At 36.5% G+C, this 17,247-nt stretch overlaps 2 protein-coding genes across 3 annotated transcripts; both read right to left on the bottom strand.

The window, feature by feature from the left end:
- Positions 1 to 2,929: 2,929 nt before the first annotated feature.
- LOC132850958 (beta-1,4-galactosyltransferase galt-1-like) lies at positions 2,930 to 6,891 on the bottom strand. The gene is made up of 2 exons (XM_060877448.1): positions 6,556 to 6,891; positions 2,930 to 5,669 (listed from the first exon to the last, which is right to left on the bottom strand). The coding sequence occupies exons 1-2, from the start codon at positions 6,582 to 6,584 to the stop codon at positions 4,343 to 4,345; spliced, it is 1,356 nt and encodes a 451-aa protein (XP_060733431.1). The 5' UTR covers positions 6,585 to 6,891; the 3' UTR covers positions 2,930 to 4,342.
- Positions 6,892 to 8,228: 1,337 nt separating this feature from the next.
- On the bottom strand, positions 8,229 to 14,579 carry LOC132850957 (uncharacterized). Of its 2 annotated transcripts, none has more exons than XM_060877446.1 (2): positions 14,508 to 14,579; positions 8,229 to 11,079 (listed from the first exon to the last, which is right to left on the bottom strand). In XM_060877446.1, the coding sequence occupies exons 1-2, from the start codon at positions 14,534 to 14,536 to the stop codon at positions 9,732 to 9,734; spliced, it is 1,377 nt and encodes a 458-aa protein (XP_060733429.1). In that variant the 5' UTR covers positions 14,537 to 14,579; the 3' UTR covers positions 8,229 to 9,731. The 2 variants fall into 2 exon arrangements, with proteins under 2 accessions (XP_060733429.1, XP_060733428.1); XM_060877445.1 differs by having other exon boundaries at positions 8,232 to 11,082; positions 14,508 to 14,578.
- Positions 14,580 to 17,247: the final 2,668 nt, after the last annotated feature.

Here is a 17,247-nt window from a genome sequence, read left to right as displayed (position 1 = left end):
CATACGGCTCAAGAAAAAGTGCTTTTTCTGTGGCTGGTCCTAGCCTATGGAACTCCCTGCCACTAGAGATTAGGATGGCACCCACCATTTCTAGTTTTAAGTCCATGCTAAAGACCCACTTATTTTCTCTAGCCTTTTTATGATTTGCCAGTTTATGTCAGTTTATATCTGGTTTATGGTTTATATTTATTTCACCCTCTTTTACACTGGTTATTTTATTTATTATTTATTGATTTATATATATATATTTACATATATATATACATATACATATATATGTATATATATATGTATATGTATGTATATATATATATATATATATATATATATATATATATATATATATATATATATATATATATATATATATATATATATATATATTTAAGAATTCTTATTTTTGTTTCTTGAACTACTTTGTGCATGTGTGTATTCTTAAGTGTATGTGTATGTATGTCAAACGCACTGTGAAGCACTTTGGTCAGCCATGTGGCTGTTTGTAAATGTGCTATACAAATAAACTTGAACTTGAACTTGAACTACATGAAGTTCAACAGTCTGCCACAGGGAAAAGTTGGAATGGATGGATGGAATGGATTACTGTGGATTAATTCTGTTATTTTCTTATATTTAAATGGAGAACTTTACACATTACACATAAGATTCCATACCTGTATATCTTGAGTGACAGGTGTCTTGTCCAATGATTGGTAAGTTTCCATTCAAAAACGATACACTACCGTTTTTGGGTTGTCTGACTTGTCCTTGTGTTTTCGGATTTGTTAATGTGTTTTCGGATTTGTTAATGTGCTTTCGGATTTTTTAATGTGTTTTCGCATTTGTTAATTTGTTTTTGGATTTGTTAATGTGTTTTCGGATTTGTTAATGTGTTTTCGCATTTGTTAATTTGTTTTCGGATTTGTTAATGTGTTTTCGGATTTGTTAATGTGTTTTCGGATTTGTTAATTTGTTTTCGGATTTGTTAATGTGTTTTGCACTTCTCGGCCACCGTAATTTTTAACAGGTAACTTAAATTTTTATGGCAAATACAATAACAAATCACCGCCATATTCTTCTGTTAACATTTAGGTCATGATTCATACAATGTCCATGATAAGTGCATGTGTACTTGACAATATACTTTCAAAATCAGAGCGCAGCTTTGGGTAGGAGGTGTATGTGGAAGGAAGCTCCAGAACTGGGCCACAGGTGTGAGCGACTGGTCGCCTTGCCAGTCCATCCAAAGATGTGAAAATCACTTTTATTTCATTGACACAGACAACATCAGAGCCTGTGACAAATCTAAGCATTTTCCTCAATCCCACTCCATCTAATCCTCTGATGTACTGCTGTAAAAAACACAAGCACTTGCTCTCTGTTTGAGTTTGAAGTGAGACATCCAGCAATTTCAAGAACCTTCTTGTTGTGGGTCTTTTGTCTTCATACATCTGTAGCACATCCACTGGGCTACTGAAAGTTTCTCTGAAAATCTGTTTCGCTTCTCCAGACATGTTGTCTAAAGCATATTTTGGCAGTTGGATTATTTGTTTGTGACCAGCTTTTAGCAACAGTTCTTTTAGGTTTTGTTGTGTTGGCATGGTGGTTACACCCAAACGATCCAAGAGGTCCAGCAGCTCATCTCTATCATCACCAAGGATATCTTCTTTTAAGGCCAATGACTCAGGTATGAGAGAAATGATTCAATCATAATCTCATCTGTGACTGAATGCTCTCCAAAAATGAGTGCCACAGTATAAGCTGTTGCCAGACGGGTTGGAAAATATCTGTGGTCCTTAAATCCTTTGGCCAGGATTCTTCCAATTGACTTCCAGTCTTCATCCTGCCATTTTGCAGAGAGTGATGGCACTCTCATTTCCTCCCCTTCAGCTGCATGATCCAAAAATTCTGACCAGAAGCCTGAGTACACATCTCTGGACACACCATCTTCATCAGCTCCCTTCTCATCTATGATGATGTACTTTAAGTTGTATGTCATGATCCTTGAATCTTTAAACTGGCCAATCATCTCATCCAAAAGAGTGTTCCATAAATCTGCATAGGAACACTCTTTTGGATGAGATGATTGGCCAGTTTGGATGAGATTGGATGAGATGATTGACCAGCTGCAACTTCTGCTTGATCTGTGATAGGGCTGTAATCCTCCTCTGCCTCACTCAAATCAATCACACTGATTGAATCACTTGTTGAGGGAAAAATGACATCTGTGATTACCAAGACAGAGTCTTGTGTGACACGCAAGTGCAGGGGTTCATACACCAAAGTGTCTTCCAAACTGCATGCCAGAGGTTCCCCTGAGTATGGGCATATTATAACCTTGGATGATTGAGACAAAGAGTCAGCTGTATGAGCAGAAATGACAGGAGTGGAACATTGTTATTGTGGTGTTTGCCTTTCTTCTTGCGTCTCAATATCACTGACATTGATTTCATCATTTGGGATATTCTTTGTACTCAGGTAAAACCTTAGCATTCCCATTTTCAGTACTGTGTAGAGTTCTCCCACACTAATGTCATCTTCAAGAACTGTTTCTTGAAAATTAAAAATATCGTGACTAAAGTTCTCCCACTGTCCTTTTTTGGACACACCTCCTGGGAAGAACAGTTCTTTGGCTTGACTTAATATGTCTGATTTCTTTGCATTTTTAGAGAGGTGAACAGTTTGAGTTCCTCCTGAGCGCTTCCTTGCTTGTTTACCTACATGAAACCATCCTATCTCTATTTTTCTTGTTTTTTTCTCAGCAAGAAATAAAACAATTTATTTTACATCAGGGAGTAATGAGATTTTGTTTTTTATTTATTTATTTATTTTTATTTAAAATATATTATGAGTCATTGTGCATGGATTTGTCACTAAACTATTAAAATTAATTTTATTTCTAGATCCCTAATAAGCAGATAACAGTAGAAAAGACAAAGGCACATTAAAACATTAAAGAATATGTTGAAAGGGTGTTCAGTACAAGCAAATTGTCAATAAGTCCCAGGATAATAATAATTAAAAAAAGCATTTTTAAAAAGCATTTTGAAGTGGACAGTGAGTGTCTTAGAACTTCAGACATAACATGTTTTTGTGGACAATAGGTGACTGGATGTGACCTTTTCCAGCAATGCAGCAAAGCTGAAAAAGGGTAGACTTAATTTCTTTGTTAAAGTACAGAGTGAAATGATGCAGTGACTACCAATGGGATTGGAGACAACAGAGCCCATATGATCTGTAGCAAAGAGCACACACTGCTTCTTCTTCATCTAGCATGCTATGATACATATTTACATTGGTGAATTTTATATGCAAACAGAATGTTTAATTTTATCAGCAAGAAAACTAAGGCTTAAAGGACGTCGGGTAATCCTGGACACAGGTATGTGTGAGATCTGGTTGAAACTGGGATTATATATATATATAAAATAATATAATTCCTTAAATATGAAGCCCTTTGATATCTTCTCAAGCATCTCTAAATTGTCTATTGTGTGTGAATCTGGTACCCCATTCAGGATGTCCACTGCTTTTGGGAGTCTCTTTGGACAGACTTCAGATTCCCTCTGACCCTGTGTAGGATGATCTGCACTGCTTTTGCTGAGGCGCAATTGATGATTTAAATGCATTTCAGGAGTGCATATTGAACATATTTTTAGAGATATGTAGAGATTTGTAGAGATATTTGATTCCTGTCAAACTGATTCCTACCAAAAGATTTGCAGTTTGCAATTTGTGTACAAATGCCTTTGGAAACCTTAATTTTAATCTCTTATTACAATTGGTTTAATTCTGGCACACTTTCAATTTAAATAATAGGCCATTATAAACCTTTTTGTCCTCAAATTAGTTCCTAATATCACAGCTTACAGGTTGGCTAACCAGAGGCTTGCTTTTGACAGCACTACAGACAAATGTCTGGGGCGATTGCTGAAGATTGTGATTATCTCCTTCCATTGGTGCTGTCCACAAATGTGAAGCTCTCTACTGCCAACATAAGTACTATTCAGATTGAATCTCTTGTAATTAAAATTGACAGGAATCAACAGCTGCAAATAAAACAATTTAAATAATAATTAGGATAAAATGGTTGAAATTAGAATAAACCAATAATCACTGACAACATGCTGAACAGTTTAATCTTCCTGAAAAAATTCTTAAATGCTTATATTTCATAAGAATTCTTTTATTAAGAAATGTTCTTTGGAAATGTACTGCTTCCTGTCTTGTACAATTCAGCTAAACTCTCCAGGTTTACCAGAGTGCATTTGGTATGTTTAGATTTGCTTGGCATGTTTAGATAAAATGGCTTTTTTACTCTTAACATATCATGACCAGACCTTTTTTACACTTTTGGCAATTTTAGTGCTTTCTGAAGCACTTCAGAAACAGCAGGTATCAGCCTATCTGCATAGTCTCTGAGATGTGGGTCCAGTATGGGGTTACCTGTTAACGTGCCCTCTTTCATAATAAAGTTCTTTATGTGATACATGCGAGCAACTTCAGGGTTCACTCTCACAGCACCATTCATTGATTTCAACAATCCATGGACTGTAGTTTCAAATACTAGACGAGGATTTATAATAACTTTGAAAGTATTGAATTCTGAAGGATCGTTTCTTAACCTATGAACATATTCTAAAATGTTTTGTCCCGGAACCTTCTTCCAGGAGTCTGGTGAATATTCATATTTTGGATCCCTCAAGTAAATGGGAAACAAATTATTCTCAAACTCAAAGCCCACCCCCTGACCATATTTCCTCTCCAATTCAGGCAGAAGCTCTGTCCAATTGCTTAAATTCAAAGGTAGAATGAATTCATCCATATCTTGAAGAGCTACATAGTGACTCTTGTACATGTAACGATACAAACAGTCATTAAGTGCTGCGATTTGCCCAAAGTAGTGTAGTTCCCCTGGCGATTCCCACTTCCTCCAGCCTCTGGACACATTAATGTAGGACGATACACTCCAAGGGATGAGCTCCACAAAGTCCTGACTGATGTAATAATCCAGGACCTTCTGTGTAACATTACTGCAGCTGGTTTTGTAAATAGCTACCTTCTGGACACCTAGTATCCTGTACATCTCCATGGCCTGCACAAGCAGCAATACATTCTCATAGTCATACATGACAGAAATGCAAACTGTGAATTCATAGCGAAAGACTTCTTGTTTCTGTTGATTCCTAACAGGTTGGAAGGCATGAATATACTGCAATAATCCATTCTCTTTAGGTGATTTGGAAGTGATAGCCACATGTTCTGGTGTTGGACACTCTTCCGGTATTTTGCATATAATATCAGCAGTGCCGTAATCAAACCCAAAGTGATCAGAGTGAATGTTTAAAGTAGCAGATACTGACACCTTCGTTCCACTGCAGCACAGCATGCATTGATACTCTGCATTTTCACTGCGATGCACTATAGCAATTGTCCGTATCATTTTCACCTCCTGTCGGTGCTCTATGTAGGAGCCAACCATGTATGTTTTAAGATTGGTGACTTTAATGATTGGGTCATATATTACTTTCCTTCCGCATGCCGTAAGGTTTGACTTTTTACAGTGAGGGTAAACATAGTCAGGCATACATATCACAAATATGAGAGCAAAAATGATCATTGAGTTAAAGAGGGTCTTTGGAAAAACATACTGCCGTGAGACTTGTTCTGTACTGTGAAAGAAAAAAGAAAGAGAAAACAGTTAGACTAATATATATATATATATATATATATATATATATATATATATATATATATATATATATACGTATATATATATATATATATATATAAGTATCTCACAAAAATGAGTACACCCCTCACATTTCAGCAACCATTTTATAATATGTTCTCAAGGGACACAACTACAGTACTAGTGTGCAGCTTGGATAACAGTACAGATTTACTGTCCTCTAAAAATAACTCAACATACAGCCATTAATGTCTTAATAACTAAAACTAACTATCTAATTAACTAATTAAAAACTAGCAACAATTGTAATTCTCAAATCTTCAGAGTTCTTTGCAATGTGGCGCCATTTTCAACAGGTGGTCAGTATGAGAGAATTGCACTCAAAAACACCAAATTTTAACTGATCTAATACAAGAACATGATGAATAAGATATGTGGCTTTGCATGGTTAAACATCATGATGTTATCACTTAGGGTGTACTCACTTTTGTTGCCAGCTACTTTGACAATAATGGCTGTATGTTAAGTTATTTTCAGAGGACAGTAAATCTATTCCTCTAATCAAGCAGCACAACTACTCTAAAATATATCCAAATTTAATTTCTATAGTATTATCTCTTGAGAAAACATACTAAAACGGTTGCTGAAATGCAAGGGGTGTACTGACTTTTGAGGGTACTTTATATTTATTTATATAAAACACAATTGACCAGTTTATAGCATCATAGCACGTTTAAAAAAGAGGCAGCACTGGCACTGCTCAAACTGCGGCGGTGTAAAATATGAATTTAAAATATTTTATGTTTTTAAAATATTTTACTAGAAACGGAAACCTTTGTAATGAGAGGAAGATTAAATTTCTTTACCTGCGAAGACCCGCAGTCTGAGTATTCATCTTGTTTTTTTGTGCAGTCTCTCTCTGTGTGTGTGTGTGTGTGTGTGTGTGTATTGGTGTGTGTATTGGTGGGTGTACGTGTAAGAGCGGGAGGGTCCTGTGTCAGTTCAGCTGGTTATTGGATAAATAATAAACGCCCTCAATAACTCAGAAAAGAGAAGTTGAAAAATATAGCAATGAAAAATACTTTAAAACATACAGTACACTGTCCTTCCATCTGATATTTGTTTCCGTCACCATGACCTAAACATGACATTTCATGCCAAGATTCTAATAGATCCTTGCTCAAAATGGCACCTGTTATGTTCAATTCACAGCTAGTCTTAGCAGCCAGTATGAGATGGTCAAATGAATTGCTACAGCTATACTAAAAGCTATTGCTAAAGCTGATACGCAGTGTCGATTCGCAGTGTCGATTCAGTGTCGAGGATTTGATTCAGTATCAGATTTGCTTCAGTATTAACTGTATAGTGAAAACTCTATGAAACAAGCATATGTAAGGAATTAAACAATTGTCTGTGTTTAGGGTTGCCACCCGTCCCGTGAAATACGGAATCGTCCCGTATTTACAGGCAAAATGACGCGTCCCGTATCAAATCAATACGGGACGCGATTTGTCCAGTATTTTACATAGGACCACGTTATACAGCAACCCATGCAAATCACCCCACCCGCATTGTGTGGAGACGCGTCCTATTCTGCCCCTGATTGGGTAATACTCGTTGCCATCGTTGGTTTGATTGTTTTGTTTTAGGGTTACGGGCCGTGAATCACGGCCAATCAGAGTCAGAGGAGGGCGGGACGCCGCCTCGCCGGTTCTTTTGACAGAGTCTGATATTTTCCTGGGGACACGGTGGCTTAGTGGTTAGCACGTTCGTCTCACACCTCCAGGGTCGGGGTTCGACTCCACCTTGTGTGTGTGGAGTTTGCATGTGCCTCGGGGGTTTCCTCTGGGTACTCTGGTTTCCTCCCCGGTCCAGAGACATGCATGGTAGATTGATTGACATCTCTGGAAAATTGTCCCTAGTGTGTGTGTTTGCTTGAGTGAATGAGAGTTGTGTGTGTGTGCCCTGGGATGGGTTGGCACTCCGTCCAGGGTGTATCCTGCCTTGATGCCCAATGACGCCTGAGATTCAACGCCGGTTGAAGATGAATGAATGATATTTTCCTGTGGCACTAACATTAAAGACTCGATCCTCCTTAAAGTAACCATCGTGATTTTAATTCATCTTAGATTATGTGGAATATCTGTTATTCAGAGAATGTCCAGTGCTTGCTGAAGCACTTCAGAAACAGCAGGGATCAGCATATCTGCATAGAATATCAACATTCACTACTACATTATTGTTTTTATGTGAATTATTTTGTAAGTATTATTCCAATATTTTGACTGTATATCACTTCATTAATGCAAAATTCAATGACATATCATAACCCAATACCATTACTAGAGTATGTACATATGTACTTCATGGTGGAAATGATGTTCTTGGTATATCCTTCCTTCTTCAAACATAAATAGCACAAGTATTTCTAAATGATTCTGTTTTTATTTCATCCTACCAGGGTATAATAAATAATAATAAATAATATATGAAAACTGACGCAAATTTTTCAGAACAATATCTTATCCAACAACCATGATATAGATTACCAGTTTTTATATATTGGTACATTTGGAAAAATTGTCAGTGAGGCTTCAAACAGCTGCTTTATTCCAATGGAACACTAATGGTAAACTTTCAAAACAGCTTAGCTCACAAGTCAAAAAAAGAGAGAAAGAGAGATGGATCACATCTTTTTCTTACATAAACACAGATTAGGTATTCTATATTAACTAGTTTGCTTAGAATAACAACCGTTTTCATCAAAGAATGAATCGGTTGGACCGCCATCTGAAACCAATGTCTGTGGAAGTTTATAAAACAATTTATTTTACATAAGGGAGTAATGAGATTTTGTTTTTTATTTATTTATTTTTTTATGTAAAATATATTACTTTTTGCAATGCGTGTCATTGTGCATGGACTTTTCACTAAACTATTAAAATTAATTTTATTTCTAGATCCCTAATAAGCAGATAACAGTAGAAAAGACAAAGGCACATTAAAACATTACAGAATATGTTGAAAGGATATTCAGTACAAGCAAATTGTCAATAATTCCCAGGATAAAAACATAGCAGTTTTTTTAAAAAGCATTTTGAAGTGGACAGTGAGTGTCTTTGAACTTCAGACATAACATGTTTTTGTGGACAATGTGACTGTGACCTTTTCCAGCAATGCAGTAAAGCTGAAAAAGGTTAAACTTAATTTTTTGTTAAAGTACAGAATGACAAGGTGCAGTGACTACCAAAGGGATTGGAGACAACAGAGCCCATATGATCTGTAGCAAATAGCACACACTGCTTCTTCTTCATCAGCATGCTATGATACATATTTACATTGGCGAATTTTATATACAAACAGAATGTTTAATTTTATCAGCAAGAAAACTGATTTTCACAACAGTGCTGCTAAGGCTTAAAGGACGTCTGGTAATCCTGGACACAGGTATGTGTGAGATCTGGTTGAAACTGGGATCTGGGATCTATATATATATATACACATGTAATTCCTGCAATATGAAGCCCCTTCATGTCTTCTCAAGCATCTCTAAATTGTCTATTGTGTGTGAATCTGGTACCCCATTCAGGATGTCCACTGCTTTTGGGAGTCTCTTTGGACAGACTTCAGATTCCCTCTGACCCTGTGTAGGATGATCTGCACTGCTTTTGCTGAGGCACAATTGATGATTTAAATGCATTTCAGGAGTGCATATTGAACATATTTTAGAGATATGTAGAGATTTGTAGAGATATTTGATTCCTGTCAAACTGATTCCTACCAAAAGATTTGCAGTTTGCAATTTGTGTACAAATGCCTTTGGAAACCTTAATTTTAATCTCTTATTACAATTGGTTTAATTCAGGCACACTTTCTTTGGAAATGTACTGCTTTCTGTCTTGTACAATTCAGCTAAACTCTCCAGCTTTACCAGAGTGCATTTGGTATGTTTAGATTTGCTTGGCATGTTTAGATAAAATGGCTTTTTTACTCTTAACATATCATGACCATACTTTTTACATATAGTTGTCACAGACCTTTTTTACACTTTTGGCAATTTTAGTGCTTTCTGAAGCACTTCAGAAACAGCAGGTATCAGCCTATCTGCATAGTCTCTGAGATGTGGGTCCAGTATGGGGTTACCTGTTAACGTGCCCTCTTTCTTAAATTTCCTTATGTGATACATGCGAGCAACTTCAGGGTTCACTCTCACAGCACCATTCATTGATTTCAACAATCCATGGATTGTAGTTTCAAATACTAGACGAGGATTTATAATAACTTTGAAATCATTGAATTGTGAAGGATCGTTTCTTAACCTATGAACATATTCTAAAATGTTTTGTCCCGGAACCTTCTTCCAGAAGTCTGGTGAATACTCAGATTTTGGATCCTTCAAGTAAATGGGAAACAAATTATTCTCAAACTCAAAGCCCACCCCCTGACCATATTTCCTCTCCAATTCAGGCAGAAGCTCTGTCCAACTGTTTAAATTCAAAGGTAGAATGAATTCATCCATATCTTGAAGAGCTACATAGTGACTCTTGTACATATAACGATACAAACAGTCATTAAGTGCTGCGATTTGCCCAAAGTAGTGTAGTTCCCCTGGCGATTCCCACTTCCTCCAGCCTCTGGACACATTAATGTAGGACGATACACTCCAAGGGATGAGCTCCACAAAGTCCTGACTGATGTAATAATCCAGGACCTTCTGTGTAACATTACTGCAGTTGGTTTTGTAAATAGCTACCTTCTGGACACCTAGTATCCTGTACATCTCCATGGCCTGCACAAGCAGCAATACATTCTCATAGTCATACATGGCAGAAATGCAAACTGTGAATTCATAGCGAAAGACTTCTTGTTTCTGTTGATTCCTAACAGGTTGGAAGGCATGAATATACTGCAATAATCCATTCTCTTTAGGTGATTTGGAAGTGATAGCCACATGTTCTGGTGTTGGACACTCTTCCGGTATTTGGCATATAATATCAGCAGTGCCGTAATCAAACCCAAAGTGATCAGAGTGAATGTTTAAAGTAGCAGATACTGACACCTTCGTTCCACTGCAGCACAGCATGCATTGATACTCTGCATTTTCACTGCGATGCACTATAGCAATTGTCCGTATCATTTTCACCTCCTGTCGGTGCTCTATGTAGGAGCCAACCATGTATGTTTTAAGATTGGTGACTTTAATGATTGGGTCATATATTACTTTCCCTCTGCATGCCGTAAGGTTTGACTTTTTCCAGTGAGGGTAAACATAGTTTGGCTTGTAATATGTCACAGGTTTTAAACCAGTCAGGAAATATATCACAAATATGAGCACAACAATGATAATTAGAATAAAGAGGGTCTTTGGAGCAACCGACTGCCGTGAGACTCTACTGTGAAAGAAAAAAGAAAGAAAAAACAGTTAGACTATATATATATATATGTATATATATATATATATATATATATATATATATATATATATATATATATATATATATATATATATACATATATATATATATATATATATATATATATATATATATATATATATATATATATATATATATACATATATATATATGTATTGAACAGTTTGAAAAGCAGATCAATAATGTAGGACTATGTATTATTATGATTATAGGACTATGAGAGAATTGTACTCAAAGCACCAATACAAGACTGCTCTAATACAAGATACACTAATTTGAATATATTAATATATATTAAAGTCGAATTTAGTTGTGTGGAATGTCTAGTTCAAACCCTTTATTCGCCTCTTTCAAATGAAAACAAAACCAAGACCAGAAAAGAATTAATTTAAAATATCTTATGCTTTAAAAATAGTTTACTAGAAATGCAAACCTTTGTAATGAGAGGAACATTAAATTGCTTTACTTGCTAAATTGTATATAACAAAATTGTTATTTTGTGCAGTGTGTGTGTGTGTGTGTGTGTATGGGTCAAGTCAATTCAAGAAGCTTTTATTGTCATGTCAACCACATTTACTCTAGCTGTTGCAGTACACAGTGAAATGAGACAAAAGAGCATATGCAAAGAGGTCGTGTGAGTGTTCGAGCATGTGCGTAATCCGGGAGGGTCTGTGTCAGTTCAGTTGATTATTAGGTAAATAATAAATGCATACACCCTCACACTAATTTGTATTGTTCTGTCAAGAAGACAAAAACATGAACATGATCAATAGGATATATGGTGTTAAATGGTTAAACATCATGCTGTTATCACTTAGGGTGTACTCACTTTTGTTGTGTTGTGGAAGTTTGAGTTTTTAGAGATTTAAAGTATAAAATATCACACTGGTAGGCATGGGCAAGAGTAAAAATGTTTCACAATTTATTGTGTTCTCTGCCACGCAGCAGAACCCAACACTCCTCGTATAGCAAGAGTAAGGCCGGGCCCTGAACATCGATTACATCAAGATTTTATAGACAGGATTCAAACAAAGAAGACATGTAAAAGAAAAACATCATCAATCATTGGCTATAAAATGCACATCTCATGATCAAGCTAATCTAATCTTACAAAGGTCTACTAGAAGCTGTTTATGAACCCGAGTCCTGCCAACTCATCTCCAGTCCCCTCTGTCCTTCTCATAATCTAAGCTAAGTTATTTTCAGAGGACAGTAAATCTATACCTCTATACAAGCAGCACACTGACTACTCTAAAATAAATCCAATTTTAATTTCTATAGTATTGTCCCTTGATAAAATATACTAAAACGGTTGCTGAAATACTGACTTTTGAGGGTACTTTATATTTATTTATATAAAACACAATTGACCAGTTCATAGCATCATAGCACGTTTAAAAAAGATGCAGCGCTGGCACTGCTCAAAGTCAAACTCAAAGGCTGTTGATATTTATTACGACTCCTAATTCAGTCATTGTCAAGTTCCAAAACTAGTCTAAAATTACAATAGGATTTCATTTTTTTTTTTTTTTTTTGGTGCAGTAGCATGGAGTGATATAAACAGTATACCACTACAAAAAAATGGGTTGTGGGAAATAAGACAGAATTATTAAGGCTTCACTTGTAAGTGGCACATATTACTGGAACCCAGGAAGTGCTAACGTAAGCAGGTTACAAAGTACCACTCAAATATAAAATTTACAGCCAGGTAATGCTTTGACACTGAGTGACTCATCATCCAGACTTAAAACTCAACTCATGAATTCTGAGTTAAGTAGGATTCAGACGGTCTGGCATGAAGGTATGGCTGCTATCATGCTGGTACGGTACGGCTGTTATCGTGCTGGTAGCAGCCAATTAAAGATGGGAAAATTGTAGTTATAAAGGGATGCATATGATCGACAAAATTAGTCAGACTATGGCATCTGATAAATGTTTGATTTACATTTACAGCATTTAGCAGATGCCGTTATCCAGAGCGACTTACACTTTTATGCAGCAATTAAGGGTTAATGGCCTTGCTCGGGGGCCCAGCAGAGACAGCTTGGTGGATGTAGGAATTGAACTCACAACCTTCCGATTGGTAGCCCAACACCTTAACCACTAGGCTACCACATCCCCCCAACTGTTTGACTGACAGTTAGGCCTCATCCCAACAATGTGTCCCAACATTCCCAACACTTTTACACCACCTAAACCATCCTGAAATCTTAACACAAAGCAGGTTGAGTCAATGAATGACTAATGACTAATGCTAAATTCTGACCTTACCAGATTTTGAATAGTCTGTCTAGCATTAACAATCATGAGCACCAAGACTACATTTCCCCTGATTCTGATGGGTTATGTTAAAATTAACTGAAGCTCTTGACCTGTATGTGCAATGATTTTACGTATCGCACGGCTGCCACATGACTGGATATTTGTTTAGATGTCCAGCTGTTCCTATTAAAGTGAACAATGAGTGTATTATGGTATGTTACAGGTTGTGGCAAGTACACTAGATATCCTCGACTGGCTACAGAATGACAGATCTTGTAAAGTAGTGTACTATGAGGTGTAAAGTGATTGTATACAGTATAATTCTGTAATACAACATATATAATTACAGTAATAATAACAGAACTACTAAAAGCTCAGTGTAGTGCACATAGTTTCCAGAGAAGCAATGTGTTTCTTGGAAACATTGTGTGCAATGCTCATTTTACTTTTTCTTCCTATATTGCAAAAAAAAATGGATGAAAACACATAACAAGGCCCTGCAAGGAAAAAACAACAACTTAAAAATAGACTACACTACACACTTTGGTCACATCCCGCAACCTTGGCGTAACCATGGACAATAAACTGTCAGAAGGATTAGTCTGTTTTTTTGTCCAAACAGGATGCTCAGGTACTTGCTCAGTCTCTTGTCATTTCAAGTCACTTTTAACAAAAAATACGACACAATAAAGGCACTTATTGTTAAGTAAAACCTAAGCTGTAACTTTCCTCTTCAGGAAACGCGTTTGAAGTTTCACTTCACAAGGTCAGTAGGTTTAACACACCCCAGTAGCTCTGGACTTTACTGCCAGTATCATAATATAATGTTATTATAAGCTAAAATAATAAGTCGATTAATAGTTTCCCTTGTTTTGTGATCTTTTTTGGATAGTTATTTAAAAAAAAAATAGAAAAAAAAAGATAATATATATATATATATATATATTAAAGTCGAATTTAGTTGAAGTCGATGTCTACAGTAGTTCAAAACCGTTATTTGCCTCTTAAAGCGAAAACGAAACTAAGACCAGAAAAGAATGAATTTAAAATATTTTATGTTTTTAAAATATTTTACTAGAAATGCAAACCTTTGTAATGAGAGGACCATTAAATTGCTTTACCTGCGAAGACCCGCAGTCTGAGTATTCATCGTGTTTTTTTTTTTGTGCAGTGTGTGTGTGTGTGTGTGTGTGTGTTGGAGCGCGCGGAAGAGCGGGAGGGTCCTGTGTCAGTTCAGCTGATTATATTGGATAAATAATAAACGCCCTCAATAACTCAGAAAAGTTGGAAAATATAGCATCGCAAAATGCATTAAAACATACAGTACACTTTCCTTCCATCTCATATTTGTTTCCTTCACCATGTACCTTTTAGACAATACAAGACAATATAGACAGTGTGAGTATTAAATATTAATACAGAATATATGACAGATCAGTTATGTACATAAAGTGTGAGAAGTGCATGGTTGCGCAATTTTACGCTTTTGTACAATATACAGCAGCAGTAGTGTGTGTAACATATACAGATGATGTGATGACACACACAAAGAATTTGGTTCCAGCAGTTTGTGACTGTCAAAAGTACAGACATAAATAATACAATACTATACAATAGATATGAATTATTATTATAGATAATTACAATAGATATTATTATTATTATTATTATTATTATTATTATTATTATTATTATTATTATTATAATTATTATTATTATAGATATGAAGCAGTGAATATAATTATGGTGAGTTGTTAATCAGGGTGATTGTCTGGGGAATGAAACTGTTCATGTGTCTGGCAGTTTTGGGAAACAAAGTTCTGTAGCACCTGCCAGAAGGGAGGAGCTGAAAGAGGTTGTGTCCAGGATGTGAAGGGTCAGTAATGATTTTTCCTGCCCGGTTTCTGGTTCTTGTGTCGTACATGTCCTGGGGAGTGGGCAGGGGAGCACAAATTATTTTTCTCTGCTGTTTTAACTGTGTGTTGCAGTCTGTTACTGTCCTGTTTTGTTGCTGCTTTAGACACTGCTTTCGTGTGGAGCATTGACATAGCTTCATCCATGACTCAGCATCAAGTTCCCCCCAAAGGGAGCATAATACTACAGTAATAATTAAGACATAAATGGAGCATTCATGACCTGCAAAGCTACTAAGCAGAGATAGAATATTGATTTCAGTGTCCTCTGCTGTGTCATGTAAAACAGGAAAACCTCTGAAGATTGAAGCATCTGCCTGTTTACAAGATTGAGTATGACTTAAGTGATGAGTTACTACTGATGTCATTTTTACTCTACATCACAAATCAATAAAACAACATGTACACAAGACCCTTTTATAGTTAGCTCAATCATATAGCTCGGGGATGACCCACGTGGTCGCATCATGGCAGGTGTGAAAGTTGGGGATGACCTCCGTGGTCGCATCATGGCATGTGTGTTCTCCCTGTCTGGACGTGGCCTTATAATCAGATTGAGCTCTTGAACAATATGCAGCCCAAATGCACCAAAGGGCTATAGCAGCAACAGGAAGGGTAGACGTCAGTAAGTCCTCCTCAGAAACCCCTTGAATTAAGACAACTAAACGGATACCTGCAGCATGTACTGAGAAGTGGGGCATCCTCTAGACTGGACACAAGTCTCTTATGCCCATGGGAAACCTTGACGTCTTTTATGTATCACTCATCACTCTAGCCACTGATATGGCGTTCATGGTGGCTGAAGACTCTGGGATAACCCCCTCACAGGCTGTAGACTCTGGAATAATGTTCAAAATTGCTGAAGGCTCTGGCGTGATGGCGATCTTGGCAGAGGCCTCTGGCATGACGGCCATCTTGGTATGATGTGAGCTGGGGTGGCAGGCATGACATTTTGACTGTGAGAAAATATAGCATGTTCTTTCACAATTTTACATATTTACTTTTCTGATATGACAAAAATTAACTGTGTTAAATTCAAAAACAAAAGATAATATCATTAAAAATCCTCAAAAAACAGAAAAATAAGTAAGATCAAGTAAGAAATAATGCTTAATGACTAATGCATCACAAACGTAGAGCTGTGATGTTACACTAAATGTATCAGGGATGTCAAAAAAAAAAATGTTAACAGTTTTTTTTACTGTCACTCAGTCTTTTTATGGTTAGAGCTGTAGTGGATCTGAAGTCTTTGTGGGGAACACTGGGTGTTCAGCATGAAAACACACTGGTTGAGGCAGCAGTCCATCCCATGGCAACATTCACAAATTCATAAATACCCAAAGACACATTCAGCACAGCTAATCCACCAACCGGCAGGATCTTTTGGAGGTGACAGGAAACAGAGAATCAGGAGGAAATCCATGTGTAAACATGAACAGGAAAACATCCACATAAACTGCAATCAGACGGTCACTCATGTTCAAGGAAGATACACTTAAGTGTTAACCTTATTTCTCACCCTAATCGAATTGATGTGTAACATTTTATACAAATTCATGTGAGAATGCTTCCTGATTTGCAATGTACAATGATTAGTGATGAGAAGATTCCTCTGAGATGGTGGCAGCTGTTGAGAATGTTTAATGGAGAGTCTCAGGCGTATATACTACTAATGTATATACTAATGTGGTCAGTCAGACCTCATTACAACAACCTCAAAAATTTGTCATTTTCTCAGAATTTGACATAATTGATATAAAATCCTTGGAAGAAACAGTACAACATCTTAAAGCATCAACTTGCAGCCTTGACACCCTCCCCACATCCTTTCTCAAAAAGGTACTTAACTGCTTAGAAACTGACCTCTTAAAAATAGTAAATACCTCTCTGCTCGCAGGCACTTTTCCAGAGTCCCTAAAAACGGCAGTTGTTAAGCCTCTCCTAAAAA

Source organism: Tachysurus vachellii, chromosome 9 (genome assembly GCF_030014155.1).
Source record: "Tachysurus vachellii isolate PV-2020 chromosome 9, HZAU_Pvac_v1, whole genome shotgun sequence".
Taxonomy (NCBI): domain Eukaryota; kingdom Metazoa; phylum Chordata; class Actinopteri; order Siluriformes; family Bagridae; genus Tachysurus; species Tachysurus vachellii.
This window is presented reverse-complemented; position numbering and strand designations above follow the sequence as displayed.